Below are 14,455 nucleotides of genomic sequence, written 5' to 3'. Positions count from 1 at the left end.
ATATCAAATTCGCTGGAGTTTCTTTCCGCCTCTCCCTCCTAGGAACTCAAAAAAATAATTCTGGACGCGTACTTTTATTCAGTTAAACCATCGATCCCCAATTATGTCCACTCCCTGGGTCGAAAAATACCGACCCAAAAAGCTGGATGAGGTCTCTGCTCAGTCCAACGTCATCAGAGTCCTGTCTAATCAACTCAAATCTGCGAATATGCCTCATTTACTCTTCTATGGACCACCAGGAACGGGTAAAACGTCCACAATTTTGGCCATGGCACGGGAGCTTTTCGGCCCCCAGTTGATGAAATCAAGGGTACTAGAACTAAACGCATCCGATGAAAGGGGAATATCAATTGTGAGGGACAAGGTCAAGAACTTTGCTAGATTAAGCGTCACAAATCCCACCCCCGAGGATAAAGAGAATTACCCATGTCCCCCATACAAACTGATTATTCTAGATGAAGCAGACTCCATGACTTTTGATGCCCAAAGCGCGCTGCGACGAATAATGGAGAACTATTCACACATTACTAGATTTTGCATTATCTGTAACTATATCACAAGAATTATAGACCCAATAACTTCCAGATGTTCCAAGTTCAGATTTAGTCCTTTGAACAGTGCAAATTCGTTGGCAACTTTGAAAATGATAAGTCAATCAGAGGAGCTCGACATCGATGACGATAGTCTAACCCAAATTCTAGACATTTCCAACGGAGATTTAAGGAAATCTATAAACTTTCTTCAGACTGGTCATAAGCTGTTTGGAGAAGATAGCATAGAGAATATTGCAGGTCTGATTCCTCAGAATTTGGTACAATCCCTGATAGAGACTCTTCAATCAAAAAATTTAAACAAGATCTACGAATTTCTGTACATGCTGGTCTTGAAGAGCTACAATAGTGCAACTATCTTGACCTCATTGCATTCATGTCTTCTCTTAAAGAATATTTATCTCAACTCAGAGCAAAAAATTGAGGTGTCAAGAATTCTATATGAGACTGACTCTAAGCTGTCGAGCGGTTCAGATGAGTTCATACAGATGCTAAATCTTTTCTTACAGCTCTCAAAAATTTTCTAGCGTAGTTAGAGTTGCTAGCCATAATGGATAAACATTAATGTATAATCTAACTTCACCTTTTCTCGGATTCCATGTGCTGTAACTCAGGTGGGAGCATAAAATTTGGAATTTTTTGAGGAGGCATGTTAAGCTGTTGAGGAGACATGCCCGGGGGGAACGGCATTGGTGCAAAGTTTTGCATGTTTGGATTTGGCATAAAGTTAGGAGGTAAATTTGGTGGAAGCCCATATGGGGGTGCACCTCCAGAGTTTGCATTTGGAGCCATTCCAGGGGGCACTCCGTGCTGACCAGTTGGAATTGGTATGCCAGGAGGCATTCCATGGGGTCCATTAGGATGTCCTCCCATTAATCCAGGGGGGAAGAAGTTTGGAGGAGGCATTCCAGGAGGATAACCCATAGGTAATGGTTGATTAGATCTGTTACCTTGAGCAGGATCATCTGGATTCTTGGATCTGTTCAAAAGGTTCATGAAAAAATGATCATTAGATGATGGGGGTTGTTGTTGCTGCTGCTGTTGATGTTGTTGCTGTAGTTGCTGTCGTTGCTCTTGTTGTGGGTGCTGAGGATGTGGTGAATGTTGAAGATGTGAGGGATGTTGAGGATGTTGAGGGTGTTGATGGTGTTGGGGGTGCTGATGGTGTTGAGTGTGTTGAGGGTGTTGAGGTTGTTGCGGATGTGGAGATGAGTGATGTGATTGGTTTGCAAGCTGTTGGGGCGGTGGTGGTGTTTGTAACTGCGATTGCTGAATTGGTAGCACATGAGATTGAGAAGTATGTGAGTGAGGAAGATTCTGTTCTTGTTGTCGTAGATTCGGATGTTGCGTTTGCTGTTGGTTTGGACGACGAATTTCTGGGGAGTCCACTGAGTCAGGGGAAGAGACATGTTTGTCTTCCGATTCAGGTTTGAACAATGAACTAAACCTTGAATTGGCATTCTTGTGTTTCTGTTCATCTTTTAAATCTGAAGGATATTCTCCAATCATAGCACCAAAGAAGTTATCAATAGAATTTCCCTGAATTGAGGATTCAGTCTCTAGGTCATTATCTGGTTCTAGAACCTCCCCATCCTCTAAAGGCTCTTCGAGGATACCATTCTTTATCGAAGTGCTGCCGCTGGTCAATCTGTCAAGCTCTTCAAGTTCTTCCTTAGTCACTTCAATGCCATTTCTCTTTTTTTCACTGAGTCTCATTTTCAACCTCCACACCTCAAAGTCTTGTAAAGAGTTACCTACAGGACCGTCATTATCCAGCATCCACTGAGGAGTTTCTGAGTCCTCCTGCTGGTCATTCTTCTTCTGCTGTTTAAGCTTCTTCGGTTCCCTCTTGGCCTTTCTTGATTTTGTATTAGAGAAACTTCCATTATTATTAGTTGCCTCGCGGGCAGATTTTAATCTCCAAAAGCTTTGCTCAGGCAGTTCCAGAGTTGGTGCCAATTGGGCCACCATTGGAGAATCGGCCAATTTCAATAGAACATGGGGCTTGTACACAATACGGTCCTTCTCAACTGACAAATTAATCTTCTCCTTGGACTCCTTTGCAGCTGCTAAAGATGCGCTTTCAAGCAACTTTGTAATGACATCTAGTTCACTATTGTTAGAGGTCTCTTGCTGATTGCCAGGAATATCATTGTTTAATTGAGGTGTGTCATCCACAGAAAGCGACACAACTGAGGGGTCATTCAATATTTCGTTGAATTCTCCCATTTGAATAAGTTGATTAGCAATATCTTGTTTTCTTAAACAGTCTTTTCTTTATGCTGATGTGAAAGGTGGCACTATTCAAAAACCTTGACTCCCCCGAGTATATTTTGTGTGACACACTACCATTCTATGGTTTATTTAGGAGTTTCTTTGGTAACAGGTTTTGGCTCAGAGGTCACATAACTCCAAGGTGGGAGAGAGAGCATACAGTAAATATTTATATTGCTGTAAAAAAAAAATCATATGTATTCATTTTTTATAGAGATGCCAATGGTCTATTAGGGTGATTTTTTTTTGGTCAAGTTCCCCGGTAATCAATGACCAATTGCAACAGATATTTGCTGAAATGTCTCTCCTGTTGGGAGATAAGCTTCTGAAGTAGGTCCGTTACCACGTTGATGGGAAATTGCATGTTATTAGCCATGAAACCCTGTAAATTTTGCAAAACAGCCTCATTTGGTTTTAGAGGAGTAATGTTATTCCCTTGAGAATCTTTTTGAGTTTGAGGGGGCTGCTCAACCCCCATTACCACCAGTTTTCTTAACAATCTTGTGATCTCGGTGACTATCAAACGAAATTGAGCATCCTTAGTATCAACCTGAGGGCTCTTAAACAGTAGTTCAAATACTAGAACAATGGTGTTCTGTATCAACAGATCGTCAACGTTCTCAAACGCATTGTTTGCCTTAATCCCAATATCCTGAGCGTCTGTCACCCTTCCAGTGCCTATGTTTTCGACTAAACATCCCAGTTCTCCAATGGCTAGTTTGCACAAAGCTGAATCAGAAAGATCCATTGAATAATTCAATAACCTATTGATCAAATCATTCAACAGCGACTTATTCTCATAAGTCACAAGGATCGATGTCAAATGGTTGTTGGATATGGAAATGAAGAAAGAGACCAGTGACTTCTTTAACTCTTTCTTTTCCCTCACTAAATGGGGATCTTTGTCGCCCTCTTGTTCCAACAGCTTCAAACGCTCAAGTACCTTGTTGTAAAGAGGAGCAAGAAGAGAGTTGAGAATGCTATAAATATTCTCAAAACCTGCGCAATAGTGACCAACCTGAGTAATGAAATGAAAAAAGTCAGTTACTTCAGTCGTCTGCAATTCGTCAAATTGATTCATTATGACTTCCAAAAACTTTCTAAATATTGCATCAATCGTATCCTGAGTTAGAGAGGGCTTCTTAACCAAAATCAGAAACAATCGAACAATAGTCACACGAGATGCCTCACGAATAATTGGGTAATGAATAAAATTCTCCAGTGTAATCAAAATCACTTCAGAGATCTGCTGTAGATTACTGATTATTTTCTCCTCTTCAACTTTGACATTCTTCTCGTAAGTAATGGAGGTTTCAAATCCCTTAACAACTGAACTAATACTCATCAGAGCATGATGAGCATGTACAACAATTAGTTTATTCGAATCAGCAGAACTACAATTGTTAATGCAGCTTTCGACAATTGAAAACAACGGTTGTAAAACCAATTCAATCATCTTAATCTTAAACTCAACGTTAGTTTCGTCAATAAAAGAAATGAGTAAACCAACAGCTTCGAAAAGGTACAAGCGATGTTCGATACTATCTTCCTGGAGAGAGCTTAGATCAATATCGTAATTTCCTTGGCAAGCTGGTTGACTGATTAGTTCGTTCAGGGACCTTTGTAGGTCAAGAAGAGGCAGCAAAGTATTAATCAAATCCTCTAATGTTGGGTCTGGGACTCGTGGATTGGTCAATTTAATGAATCTGTAAAAAACAAACCAGGTTCTGTATTTCACTTTACCAATATCGTTAAACACACCAAAATTAGACAAAAATATCTTCAAGACCTTCAGTAGAAGTTCATTCTTGTCTTGGTTCTCAACCTGAATATGTGTGTTGATGAAAAAGCTATAATTCTTCAGAATTAGCTCAAAAAAGGATAACTGAATTAATTGATGGTTCACCAACACTTTTGGAGAATGATTGATAACCTTACATAGCATTTCGTTGAACACATAGTAGGGTTGCGAGTTATTAATCATCGTCTTGGGCAAGTTCATGACATTATTCCTCAAAAGCTCATTATAGCTGTTCAGTTCAAATAATCCCAACTCAATGTTCCTCCAGTCAACGGTTATATTTGAAGCTTCAATTGCACTAAACAATGATTGGTTGATAACATTGGTAATAATGTCTAATGCTAGCGTCTCATTGAGCATCAAAATTGACTCTTGGAAATTTTTCAGTTTGTTTCTGACCTCCTTGAAGCTTTCCATTGCCTCATCATCGTCTCCATCATCATCTTCGTCGATTTTCATTTTCTCTATAATCTTCTTCAAAAGAGTAGCCAAAATTTCGTCAGAGCTAAGAACCTGAAAATCAACTGCATTATTGGTGATATTCTTCTTCAAAAACAAAAGGTAATTGGCTATAAAGGAGAAAATTTTAACTGAAACATCGTCATAGTCATGGCCCAACAATTCACAAACCAGAGGCAATAATTCCACTAATTTGGCGCACGTAACATTTTTGAATTGTTGGTTTTGTAACTCTTCAATCGAAGAGCTATCTAGAATGCGAATCAGTTCTTCACCAACTGTATTGATTAATTTGGTGACAGCCTCCATCAAGTCCACAGAGAGGCCTTCGAACTTAAGATTATTGATTGTGTTGGTAATGTTTAATAAGTTAAGTAGTTCCAATTTCTTTAAAGGAGGCATTTTCTTGGAAATTATTTCGTTCAAACAGTTCAAGACTCCAATTTGTAGTTGCTGATCACTGGTTTCCAAAGTTTGAAAAATCAGACCAAGGAATTCTTGTTCCATGATTAAACCTATCTCAATCCAGGATATGAAACCACTTATGGCAGACAAACTGTTGTGTAATATTTCTCCTTGTAATTGATCCCTAGGATCAGTTGTGCTTGTCTTTGGAGTTGAGTAACGCTGTAGTATGTTTTTCCATGAGAGTGTCAAAGCCAACATATCGTTCGCCCTTATTTGGTCTTTCAGTTTGTTATTGTGTTCCACGCTTGATCTTTCTCTAATAATCAGATTGTCACCAATTTCTTGATGGATAACTAGCAGGATTCGGAGATAGTAATCCATTGCTAAGTGGTTCCCATCCTTCGTTGTCTGAAGGAGATCTCTGAGGAATTCCGGATATACAGTAAGATAAGAGTAGACAAACAACAGACCAAAAGATTTGGCTAGTTTGTTTCTGAGATATACAGGTTCAATAATACCATTTTCCAACATATGAGTCAGATACATAATTAGGAAGTCCTTCAGTATTAGCAGTTGATCATTATTCAATGCTTGTATTTTCTCATCAAATACTTGAAAAATGAAAAACTTTGTTTGTTGATCAAGCTCAAAATTACTAGTTAATAGGTTCCCACAATGTTGCCACCCTTCATCGGAAGTTTTGATCTTGTTGATGAAATCAATAGCCTTGCATCGTTAGTATTTAGACAAATTAGAAAGAAAAAGAAGTCTTTTTAGACTCTACTTACCTCTTGCTGTAATCTTTGATCAGATGTCCCACTCAACGCTATTTCTACAGCTTGGGTAAGTTGTCGATCCATTTTAGCAGTGGGTGGTGAACTGTTCACTGAGGTTTGTCAAGGTGAGAGAATCTACTAGATTTCTCGACCATGAGAGTCAGTCGTGTGATGGGGAGAAAAAAAAACTAGAACAATAGGGTCCTCTAGAAGGAAAACCTAGAGGGTAAATTCTGAAGGAACTGCCTTCTCAATTACTTTGTTCATTCCTTCCAAGTTTACGACCGAAATATGGCAAAGAAAGACAACAAGAAAAACAAGGATAGCAAAAAGGCTAGACTTATGGAGAAAAATGCCAAAGCTCAGAAGAAGGCTGAGGCTAAGAACAAGAAACTTTCCAAGAAGCAGGGTGATGACGACTTGGAAGACAACGTTAATTTAGAGGAGGTGATCAGTGCTTTGGCCAAAGAACAAGAGAATCTTGAAAAGGTTATAGTTGAGACTGTTGGAAGACCTAGTCGAAGAAGAGATACGGCTATGGTTGGGTGCAATAACGCTGGTAAGAAGGAATTATACATGTTTGGTGGAGAAGTCACCGATAAGGACGGATTAGTTCACTTTTATAATGACTTACATGTTTACAACGCAGATAACGATACCTGGAAGAAGTATTTATCAAAGACGTCTCCCTCACCGCGTTCATCTCATGCCATGGTTTATCACCCTTCTGGGATCATTTTGTTGCATGGTGGAGAATTTTCATCCCCAAAGCAGACCACTTTCCACCATTTCTCAGACACCTGGATGCTAGACACCGCCACTAAAGAATGGTCCCGAGTAGACGTTCGTCAGGCTCCGCCATCTAGATCTGGGCATAGAATGACTTATTGGAAGAACTACATTATCCTTCATGGAGGATTTAATGACCTCGGTACCAGTACCACGTATCTGAATGATGTTTGGTTGTTTGATATTACTACTTACAAATGGCAACAAGTTGAGTTCCCAACAAACCATGACGTTCCAGAAGCTCGTTCAGGGCATTCCCTAATTGCGAACGAGGAAGGTGCTATTTTATATGGTGGATATTGCAAGGTTAAGGCTGGAAGAGGTCTCCAAAAGGGAAAGACTCTGGTTGACACTTGGACACTAAAAATGAAAAGTGATCCCAAAGGAGTTCGTTGGGAGAGAAGAAGAAAACAAGGATTTCAGCCCTCGCCAAGAGTTGGATGTTCCATGCAATATCACAAAGGAAGAGGAATTCTATTTGGTGGAGTTTACGATTATGAAGAAACCGAAGAATCTTTGGATTCTGAGTTCTATAACACGCTTCTGAGCTATAATTCTGATACCAACAGATGGTACAACCTGTCCCTTCGTTCACCCAGGAAAGTCAAGCAAGCGGCGGTGAAAGAGAAGTCTAGGGATGAAGATCTTGAAGACATTTTGAATGAAATTCTAGCAAAGGCTAACCTGAATGATAATGAACCATCTAGTGAAACGCCAGAGAGTGCTTCTGCTGAGACATCTAAGTTGAAGGAGGACGAGAATGAAGCCGGTGATTATGTGTATTCGTCCCAACTTCCCCATCCTAGATTCAATGCCACCACAGCTGTTCTCGGTGACCAATTGTATATATTTGGAGGCTTGTTTGAAAAGGGTGAACATGAGTTTAACTTGTACTCTTTTTATTCAATCGATCTTGCTAAACTGGATGGAGTAAAAGTATTTTTTGAAGATTTGTCAGAATTGGAAACATTTAGGGAGGAAGACGAGGATGATGAAGATGAAGATGAATATGATGACGACGATGAAGAAGATGGAGAGAGTGAAGACGATGAGATGGATACTGCCAATAACGGATTGGAGGTAGAATCTCCTCGAATCAACCAAAATTCATCTGATGATGTTGAAATGGAGGATGAAGAAGCTGAGATTCCAGATCCTACTCCTTGGTTGCCTATTCCTAAACCTTTTGAGTCCCTGAGAAGTTTCTACGTTAGAACAGGCGCCGAATTCCTAAAATGGGCAATCTCTCAAAATATTGATGCTAGGGGTAAGCAACTGAAAACCAAATCTTTTGAATTGTCCGAGGAACGTTGGTGGGAAAGAAGAGAAGCTATTAGAATTGAAGAAGACAACTTAGAAGAAGCTGGTGTCACTTCCGTTGTAGAAAGAGATGGTGCTAAAGGAAAGAGACGATGATGTATATTATATTACAGTAAAGAAAACCATTAAACCCTCATTTTGAAACTATGCAAAATGTATTCCCACCTTGTGGAAAGCGTACAACAACTTCAAGAAATCCACTTGATCCAATTTTCCAGCTCTTTGATCCGAAAATCCTGTCTGGTCGAGAACTAGATTGACTTTTTCCTTGATCAGGTCAGTCATGTTGTTATCTGGCTCCTCCACAAACATCTGGTTGTTCTCAGCAGCTATCGTAGCAAGGTAAGTTTTGTAATTTTTTTCTAAAATTTCAATCACAGACTTATTCTTAAAGCCAGCAGAGATTGTTCTATTCTTCCTAACGAAACAGATTCTCAAAAGTCCATCCCATTCATTGAAATCGATGTTAGGTCTTGGGTTCTTAACCTCAATACGTACAACAGAAGACTCGACCTGTGGAGGGGGTCTAAAATTGTTTCTACCAACTTTCATTATGTGAGTCACGTTAGCCCACATCTGTACATTAACACTAAGCCTGCAGTATAATGAATCACCAGGTCTTGCTAACAGTCTCAATGCAAATTCTCTTTGAAACATCAGGATGGCCACTCTTGGAGGTTTTGGCTGATTCAACAACTTGAATACCAAAGGAGAACTAATCTGATAAGGAGTGTTAGAGATACAAATATCAAAGTAGGGCAAATCCTGCTTTATGAAGTCGCCAAGTATTATGTCTAGTTTTTTCTGTTCTGGTTTTCCTTGAACTCTCTTGGTGAGCTCTGCTGCCATTCGTGGGTCCATTTCGGATGCAATAACTTTTCTAGCCTTTTGTAAAATTCTCATAGTAAGATTACCGGTACCTGGACCAACTTCAAGCACTGTGTCAGAAGGTCTTATATTTGCTTTGTCTACGATTCCTTGGGCAACCAAAGGATTCTTAAGAATATGCTGTCCTAACTGGGTGTTGAATTTGAACACACTATTAGTGGCGGCTACCTGTTTTGGGCCATTCAACGAAAGCCCTTTTGAGTTGCTGCCGTTTGAAAATGATTTCTTCTCAGCTTTGGCCATTGGTATACCGAAAGTTGGCCTGATCTTAAGTATCAACTGGTCAAGTAAGAGAGAAAAAGATTAGAGGAAAAAAAAAATCAAAGACGAGATGATGGTGTTAGGTTGTTATTTTCTTCCTATTCAGAAACGATCCAACTGGTCCCATCCCTGCTCTCCACTTTGGCAAGAGGTTGAAATGTCAGGGAAAAAAACGCTTCCAAAAGAAGTTATCCAGAGAGGGCGATATATACAGCTGATTATTTTTGGACTGCCCTTGGTTATTCTCCCAGGATACGAACTTTATCAGAGAATCTTCAATGGTAAAGAAAGGAAGATTCAACAGGGTGAAATACTTTCTGATGGAACTTTGAGAGAGTTCAGTGAGTATGAAAAGTATGAAGTGCACAAGAATAGTTGGTTGACAAGAATTTTTGGAGAAAGGTAACAGATGATATGTGATATTATTGGTTATGTATCAGCGGATGTTGGTGTGTCCGCTTGATTAGTTTGTTTTCTTGAAACTAGGTTTCTCGGCTGCACTATTCTTTTTTACAGAACGTTCGAAGTTCAAAGAAGCAGGTGATGACTTGGATGTTTTGCCCTGGTAAATAGGAATTCTTGACTTGGAGCATACTGGTTGGGGAATTCTAGAGCCTTTTGACGATGGCGGACGACTGACTCTGAGCACTGAAGATCGGCCACTCGCTCTAGAGGATGGTCTTGATATCGGTCTAGATGATGAAAGTCTTGAAGATGGACGTGAGGCCAGAGCAGAAGTTGGCCGGGAATTACAACTGGATCCTATTCTTCGTGGAATCATTGATGGACTCATAGCAGGGCTGTAGACTGCCGATTGGTTTTTCCCCATTTCGTTATTAGTGCTGCTCTTATGCGAGACCCTTTGAAATAGGGGACTTTCTTTTCTTGTTTCGCTGGAAACAGACATCGCTTCAAATTGGTCAAGTAGAGTTCTTGTATCAACATTTCTAAACATTCTTTCATTATGTTTCAAAGTTTCTCTCAACGGTGTCACCGAAACTGAATCGGGCGTTTGAGGGTTATCAGCAAGCAAATCCACTATAGGTTTCTCAGCTGATTGCGGGTTATATTCTATTATTGTAGGTTTTAATGGAAACATGGCATCCAGATCGTGCGCAGATGATCTACTCGAAAACCTGCTACTGCTGACACGGCTTGTGGCAACCCTCTCTTCTCTAAAAACTGGTATTTCTTGCTGCTCTTTGCCATCAAATATGATAGTGTTTTCCTCTTTCTGTTTCTGAAAGCTATCCAACATCCAGTGAAGGTCCCTGTTGTATAATTCGTCATGTATACGAATGTTTCTTTTATTAAGTGAGTTGTATTTTTGCAACAATGAAATTTCTACCAACAGTTTCTCTCCAATAGCTCTTCTCAATAACTTGAGCGTCGACAATACGATATCAATTTTGTATTTGCACATAGGTGCCAACGACTCGCAGTTTCGAACAAATAACTCTTTCTCAATGTCATTAATGTAGTTATCAAGTTCTCCTATCAAATAACGAAACAACTCATCCCATCTTTTATCTATCAGCTCCTCCTTCAGGTCCTCCACCTGACCGACTAATTTCTCTAATCTTGAACCAATCCTCAAGTATTTCTCACCTAGGAATGTTAAAGTCTCAGGTCTATATCTCTTGGCCAAAGATTCGTATTCATTCAACCTAGGAGGAATGTATTCCACTGAAGCTATAATAGGGTATAGTTTCTCTGTCAATTTGTTATATTCCAGATATAACTCTTGATCTGTCTCGCTGAAAGTAGGTAATTGTAGAGAATTTCGCATTGTTTCATTCAATATATCCAAGTCAATATGTGGGAAAAGTCGCATTGGGGAGGAAAAGCGTAGCTCATGAATCTTGAACGATCTCTTCTCGCAGACTTCAATCTCTCTCAGTATCACATCTAAAATTTCTGTGTTTATTTCGTAATAATGCATTGCTATGTTCAATTGCTTTTTTATCGGATAGATGATTCGTTTCAATTCCATTAGTTGTTCACAGGTGTTATTCAATCGCTTAAGCAGAAGGTCTATCTTAATATCTGGTTTATTCTCCAGGTACCTTAGCAATTGAGCAATGACACTGTCAATGGAATCCACCTTGGAGAAACATTCTATATATTCATCTCTGTCTTTAATGAAAAGTTTCAGTTCGGTTTTTTCAGGGTCAAACCCTTTGAATACCTTATCCACAGATGTCAAATACAGGTCAACGTCATTGACTATTTGCTGTATTCGCTTTATATCATATGTTGCAAGACTCGAACCGTCCGCTCCTTCAAACTGTAGCTGTAGCAGCTCATCTAAAAAGGAAAGATTGCATAGCGACAATAGCTTATCAGATATTGACATTGGACCATGGAAAATGAAAGATCCTAGCGGGTTATGTGAAGAGAAATGTAAGAATAACAAACAGAGTAGGGAAGAGCGCGACATGTAAACAATATAAAATATGGTTATGTAAGCATGTTTCATTTTTGTCTATCTTCATATATACAAAATATCAGAGAATATTATTATTAGCCTGATCATTTTTTTTTCCTAACGTTTGATGTCGTTATCTTCCTTGCGATGGTCATGAATAACTTCTGGTTGTTGTATCGAAAGCTCATCTTTTAGCTGCAAAGCTTCCATTTCTGCTTCTTCCTCAGCAAGGATTTCGTTTCGCGTCTCAGACTCTTCTTCTGAAATAGAGTCAGGCTCAGACTCTTGCGCTGTAGGTTGATCATCTTCGGGAATCTCTTCTTGTCTCTCATGGAGAAGTCTATAAAGACTCGAATCCTTGTTGGAATACAAGTCATGGAATCGGCCATGTTCCGCCAATTTTCCATCATATCCCAAGACTAGCACGAAATCAGCCCTCTCGATCGTGGATAGTCTATGAGCTATGGAAATAGTTGTCAATTGCTGATCTCTCATCAGCTTTGTTAGAGTATTGTTAACTGCCAGCTCCGATTTGGAATCCAAAGCCGATGTAGCTTCATCTAAAATTAATATAACTGGATTCTTGATAAGAGCTCTGGCAATAGCAATACGTTGTTTTTGTCCACCTGATAAGAGCGATCCTCTAGGTCCGATGTTGGTATTATATCCTTCGGTAAACTTCGTTATGAATTCGTGACAATTTGCTCTCTTGGCAGCCTCAATGATCATTTCGTCAGTCACATGGACTGATTTGGGTAGTCCGTATCTGATGTTCTCAGCTACAGTACCTGATATCAATATTGGTTCTTGTTGCACCACGCCTAGTAAAGTTCGTAGTGAGTGGACACTAAATTTGGTAATGTCCTGACCATCCAGAAGAATTTGGCCACTGGAAGGGTTGTAAAATCTCAGAAGGAGCGATGTAATCGTTGATTTCCCTCTTCCAGATGGGCCCACAATACACACGTTGGAACCTTGTGCAATTTTGAATGAAATCTTATCAAAAATTAGATTTTTGGGTCTTGTTGGGTATGAGAATGAAAGATCTTTGAACTCAATGTTTCCTTTGGCAGACTTAATTTGCTCACCGACACTGTTTTTAATTTTTGGTTCTCTGTCTATAAGCTCAAACAATCTAGATGCAGCACCTGCTCCTTTCATTAATTCAGAATAAAAGCTAGCTAATCCAAACACGGCACTACCAGCATACTCGGTATACATCATGAAAGCTGTCAAGTCACCAACAGTCATCTCACCACCCATGACCAAGTATGTTCCATAACCTAAGGTCATAAGGAAAGTTCCATTGCCAACAACATCAGTCGAAGCAAAAAAAGTGGCATTTGTCTTAGCTTCTGTAAATCCAATCTTAAACACATTTCGAATTTGGGAATTATATCTGCTAAGTTCTTTTGTTTCCCCTGTGAATGATTGAATAGTTTTAATGCTGTTAAGCTGTTCTTCTGCAATTTTGGTCAGTGAACCAGTGGCCTGTTGCAACTCTCTGGATATTTTTCGGATTTTCTTACCATAAATGTACGATCCAATCATTAAAGGTGGAGCAAATCCAAGAATCACAATCGACAACTTTGAGGATAACAAGATCATCATGGTTATTCCTGAAACTCCCACAATCGAGTGCTTAACACCATCACTTAAGTTTTGTGTAATACTTCTACTGACCACGTAAGCATCGCCGCTAAATCTGGATATCAAATCACCAACTTTATGTATATCAAAGAATTCTGCGTCCTGCGTTAGTGTCTTTTTCATGATGTTTGACCTCAGCCTGGCAACTAGTCTTTCACCTAGGACCCGCAGTATGATGATACGGCCGAAAGTACAGGCGGTGCTAACAAGAAGGAGCCCCATCATGGTCATGAGGAAATAGTTTAAACCCAGTCCGAATATCTCGATATCACCTATACTTGGAAACTTTCTAGTCGCATCCAACACTTGACCTGTGATCCTGGGTAAGCTCATCATTATGGCTGCACTCGTAAAAAGTAAAATAACTGCCAGAGAAAAAAGCTTGATGTCTCTCTTTGCAAGAAATAGGAGTCGAGTTAACTCTTTCCAGCTCTTAGTCTCTTTCTGGGGTGCCAACTCCTTTTTGACGGGCGCAATCTCATCCTTTCGTTTCACTGGCTCTACTTTTGATTCATGAATCTGTTTGGAAATAGATGTGGGAGATTTTTCCTGACTGTCTCTATTCGTCGACGTTTTTCCAAAAAATCTTTGTTGAAATATGACTCTCTGGGGTCGGCATACCCGATCAGGTTTCAATACAGAGAAAGAAATGCCTCCATTCAAAACACCCCGTCTACCAAAGCTACTTGCTCCAATTCTCCTATTGGCTAGAAGGAGGGTTCTGGGGAGTAATAATCGGGAAAGCATAGATCCATTTAGTATAGGGAAGGAATAACGACTTCCTTGGATTTACTGGAGACCGAAGAACGGCGTGGCTTCGCGAAGTCAATATTTGATACGAACGCGAGGG

At 39.8% G+C, this 14,455-nt stretch overlaps 8 protein-coding genes across 8 annotated transcripts; 3 read left to right on the top strand and 5 right to left on the bottom strand.

Moving 5' to 3' along the window:
• Positions 1 to 103: 103 nt before the first annotated feature.
• Positions 104 to 1,078, top strand: PAS_chr2-1_0619 (Subunit of heteropentameric Replication factor C (RF-C); the record flags this gene model as incomplete). Its single annotated transcript, XM_002491494.1, has 1 exon — positions 104 to 1,078. One exon carries the CDS (start codon positions 104 to 106, stop codon positions 1,076 to 1,078), a length of 975 nt encoding a protein of 324 aa, XP_002491539.1.
• A 52-nt stretch (positions 1,079 to 1,130) lies between these two features.
• Positions 1,131 to 2,780, bottom strand: PAS_chr2-1_0618 (Hypothetical protein; the record flags this gene model as incomplete). The annotated part of the gene is made up of 1 exon (XM_002491493.1): positions 1,131 to 2,780. One exon carries the CDS (start codon positions 2,778 to 2,780, stop codon positions 1,131 to 1,133), a length of 1,650 nt encoding a protein of 549 aa, XP_002491538.1.
• A 295-nt stretch (positions 2,781 to 3,075) lies between these two features.
• Positions 3,076 to 6,353, bottom strand: PAS_chr2-1_0617 (Nuclear pore protein involved in nuclear export of pre-tRNA; the record flags this gene model as incomplete). The annotated part of the gene is made up of 2 exons (XM_002491492.1): positions 3,076 to 6,219; positions 6,282 to 6,353. 2 exons carry the CDS (start codon positions 6,351 to 6,353, stop codon positions 3,076 to 3,078), a joined length of 3,216 nt encoding a protein of 1,071 aa, XP_002491537.1.
• Positions 6,354 to 6,560: 207 nt separating this feature from the next.
• Positions 6,561 to 8,474, top strand: PAS_chr2-1_0616 (Cytoplasmic protein of unknown function; the record flags this gene model as incomplete). The annotated part of the gene is made up of 1 exon (XM_002491491.1): positions 6,561 to 8,474. The coding sequence occupies one exon, from the start codon at positions 6,561 to 6,563 to the stop codon at positions 8,472 to 8,474; it is 1,914 nt and encodes a 637-aa protein (XP_002491536.1).
• A 48-nt stretch (positions 8,475 to 8,522) lies between these two features.
• On the bottom strand, positions 8,523 to 9,509 carry PAS_chr2-1_0615 (Essential 18S rRNA dimethylase (dimethyladenosine transferase); the record flags this gene model as incomplete). Its single annotated transcript, XM_002491490.1, has 1 exon — positions 8,523 to 9,509. One exon carries the CDS (start codon positions 9,507 to 9,509, stop codon positions 8,523 to 8,525), a length of 987 nt encoding a protein of 328 aa, XP_002491535.1.
• A 91-nt stretch (positions 9,510 to 9,600) lies between these two features.
• PAS_chr2-1_0614 (Hypothetical protein) lies at positions 9,601 to 9,933 on the top strand (the record flags this gene model as incomplete). The annotated part of the gene is made up of 1 exon (XM_002491489.1): positions 9,601 to 9,933. One exon carries the CDS (start codon positions 9,601 to 9,603, stop codon positions 9,931 to 9,933), a length of 333 nt encoding a protein of 110 aa, XP_002491534.1.
• A 57-nt stretch (positions 9,934 to 9,990) lies between these two features.
• Positions 9,991 to 11,967, bottom strand: PAS_chr2-1_0869 (uncharacterized protein; the record flags this gene model as incomplete). Its single annotated transcript, XM_002491488.1, has 1 exon — positions 9,991 to 11,967. The coding sequence occupies one exon, from the start codon at positions 11,965 to 11,967 to the stop codon at positions 9,991 to 9,993; it is 1,977 nt and encodes a 658-aa protein (XP_002491533.1).
• A 105-nt stretch (positions 11,968 to 12,072) lies between these two features.
• Positions 12,073 to 14,352, bottom strand: PAS_chr2-1_0613 (Mitochondrial inner membrane half-type ATP-binding cassette (ABC) transporter; the record flags this gene model as incomplete). The annotated part of the gene is made up of 1 exon (XM_002491487.1): positions 12,073 to 14,352. The coding sequence occupies one exon, from the start codon at positions 14,350 to 14,352 to the stop codon at positions 12,073 to 12,075; it is 2,280 nt and encodes a 759-aa protein (XP_002491532.1).
• Between the last annotated feature and the right edge of the window lie 103 nt (positions 14,353 to 14,455).

This window comes from Komagataella phaffii, chromosome 2 (assembly GCF_000027005.1).
Source record: "Komagataella phaffii GS115 chromosome 2, complete sequence".
Classification (NCBI taxonomy): domain Eukaryota; kingdom Fungi; phylum Ascomycota; class Pichiomycetes; order Pichiales; family Pichiaceae; genus Komagataella; species Komagataella phaffii.
The sequence above is the reverse complement of the archived record's forward strand: the minus strand, read 5'-3'. Positions and strand labels throughout refer to the sequence as shown.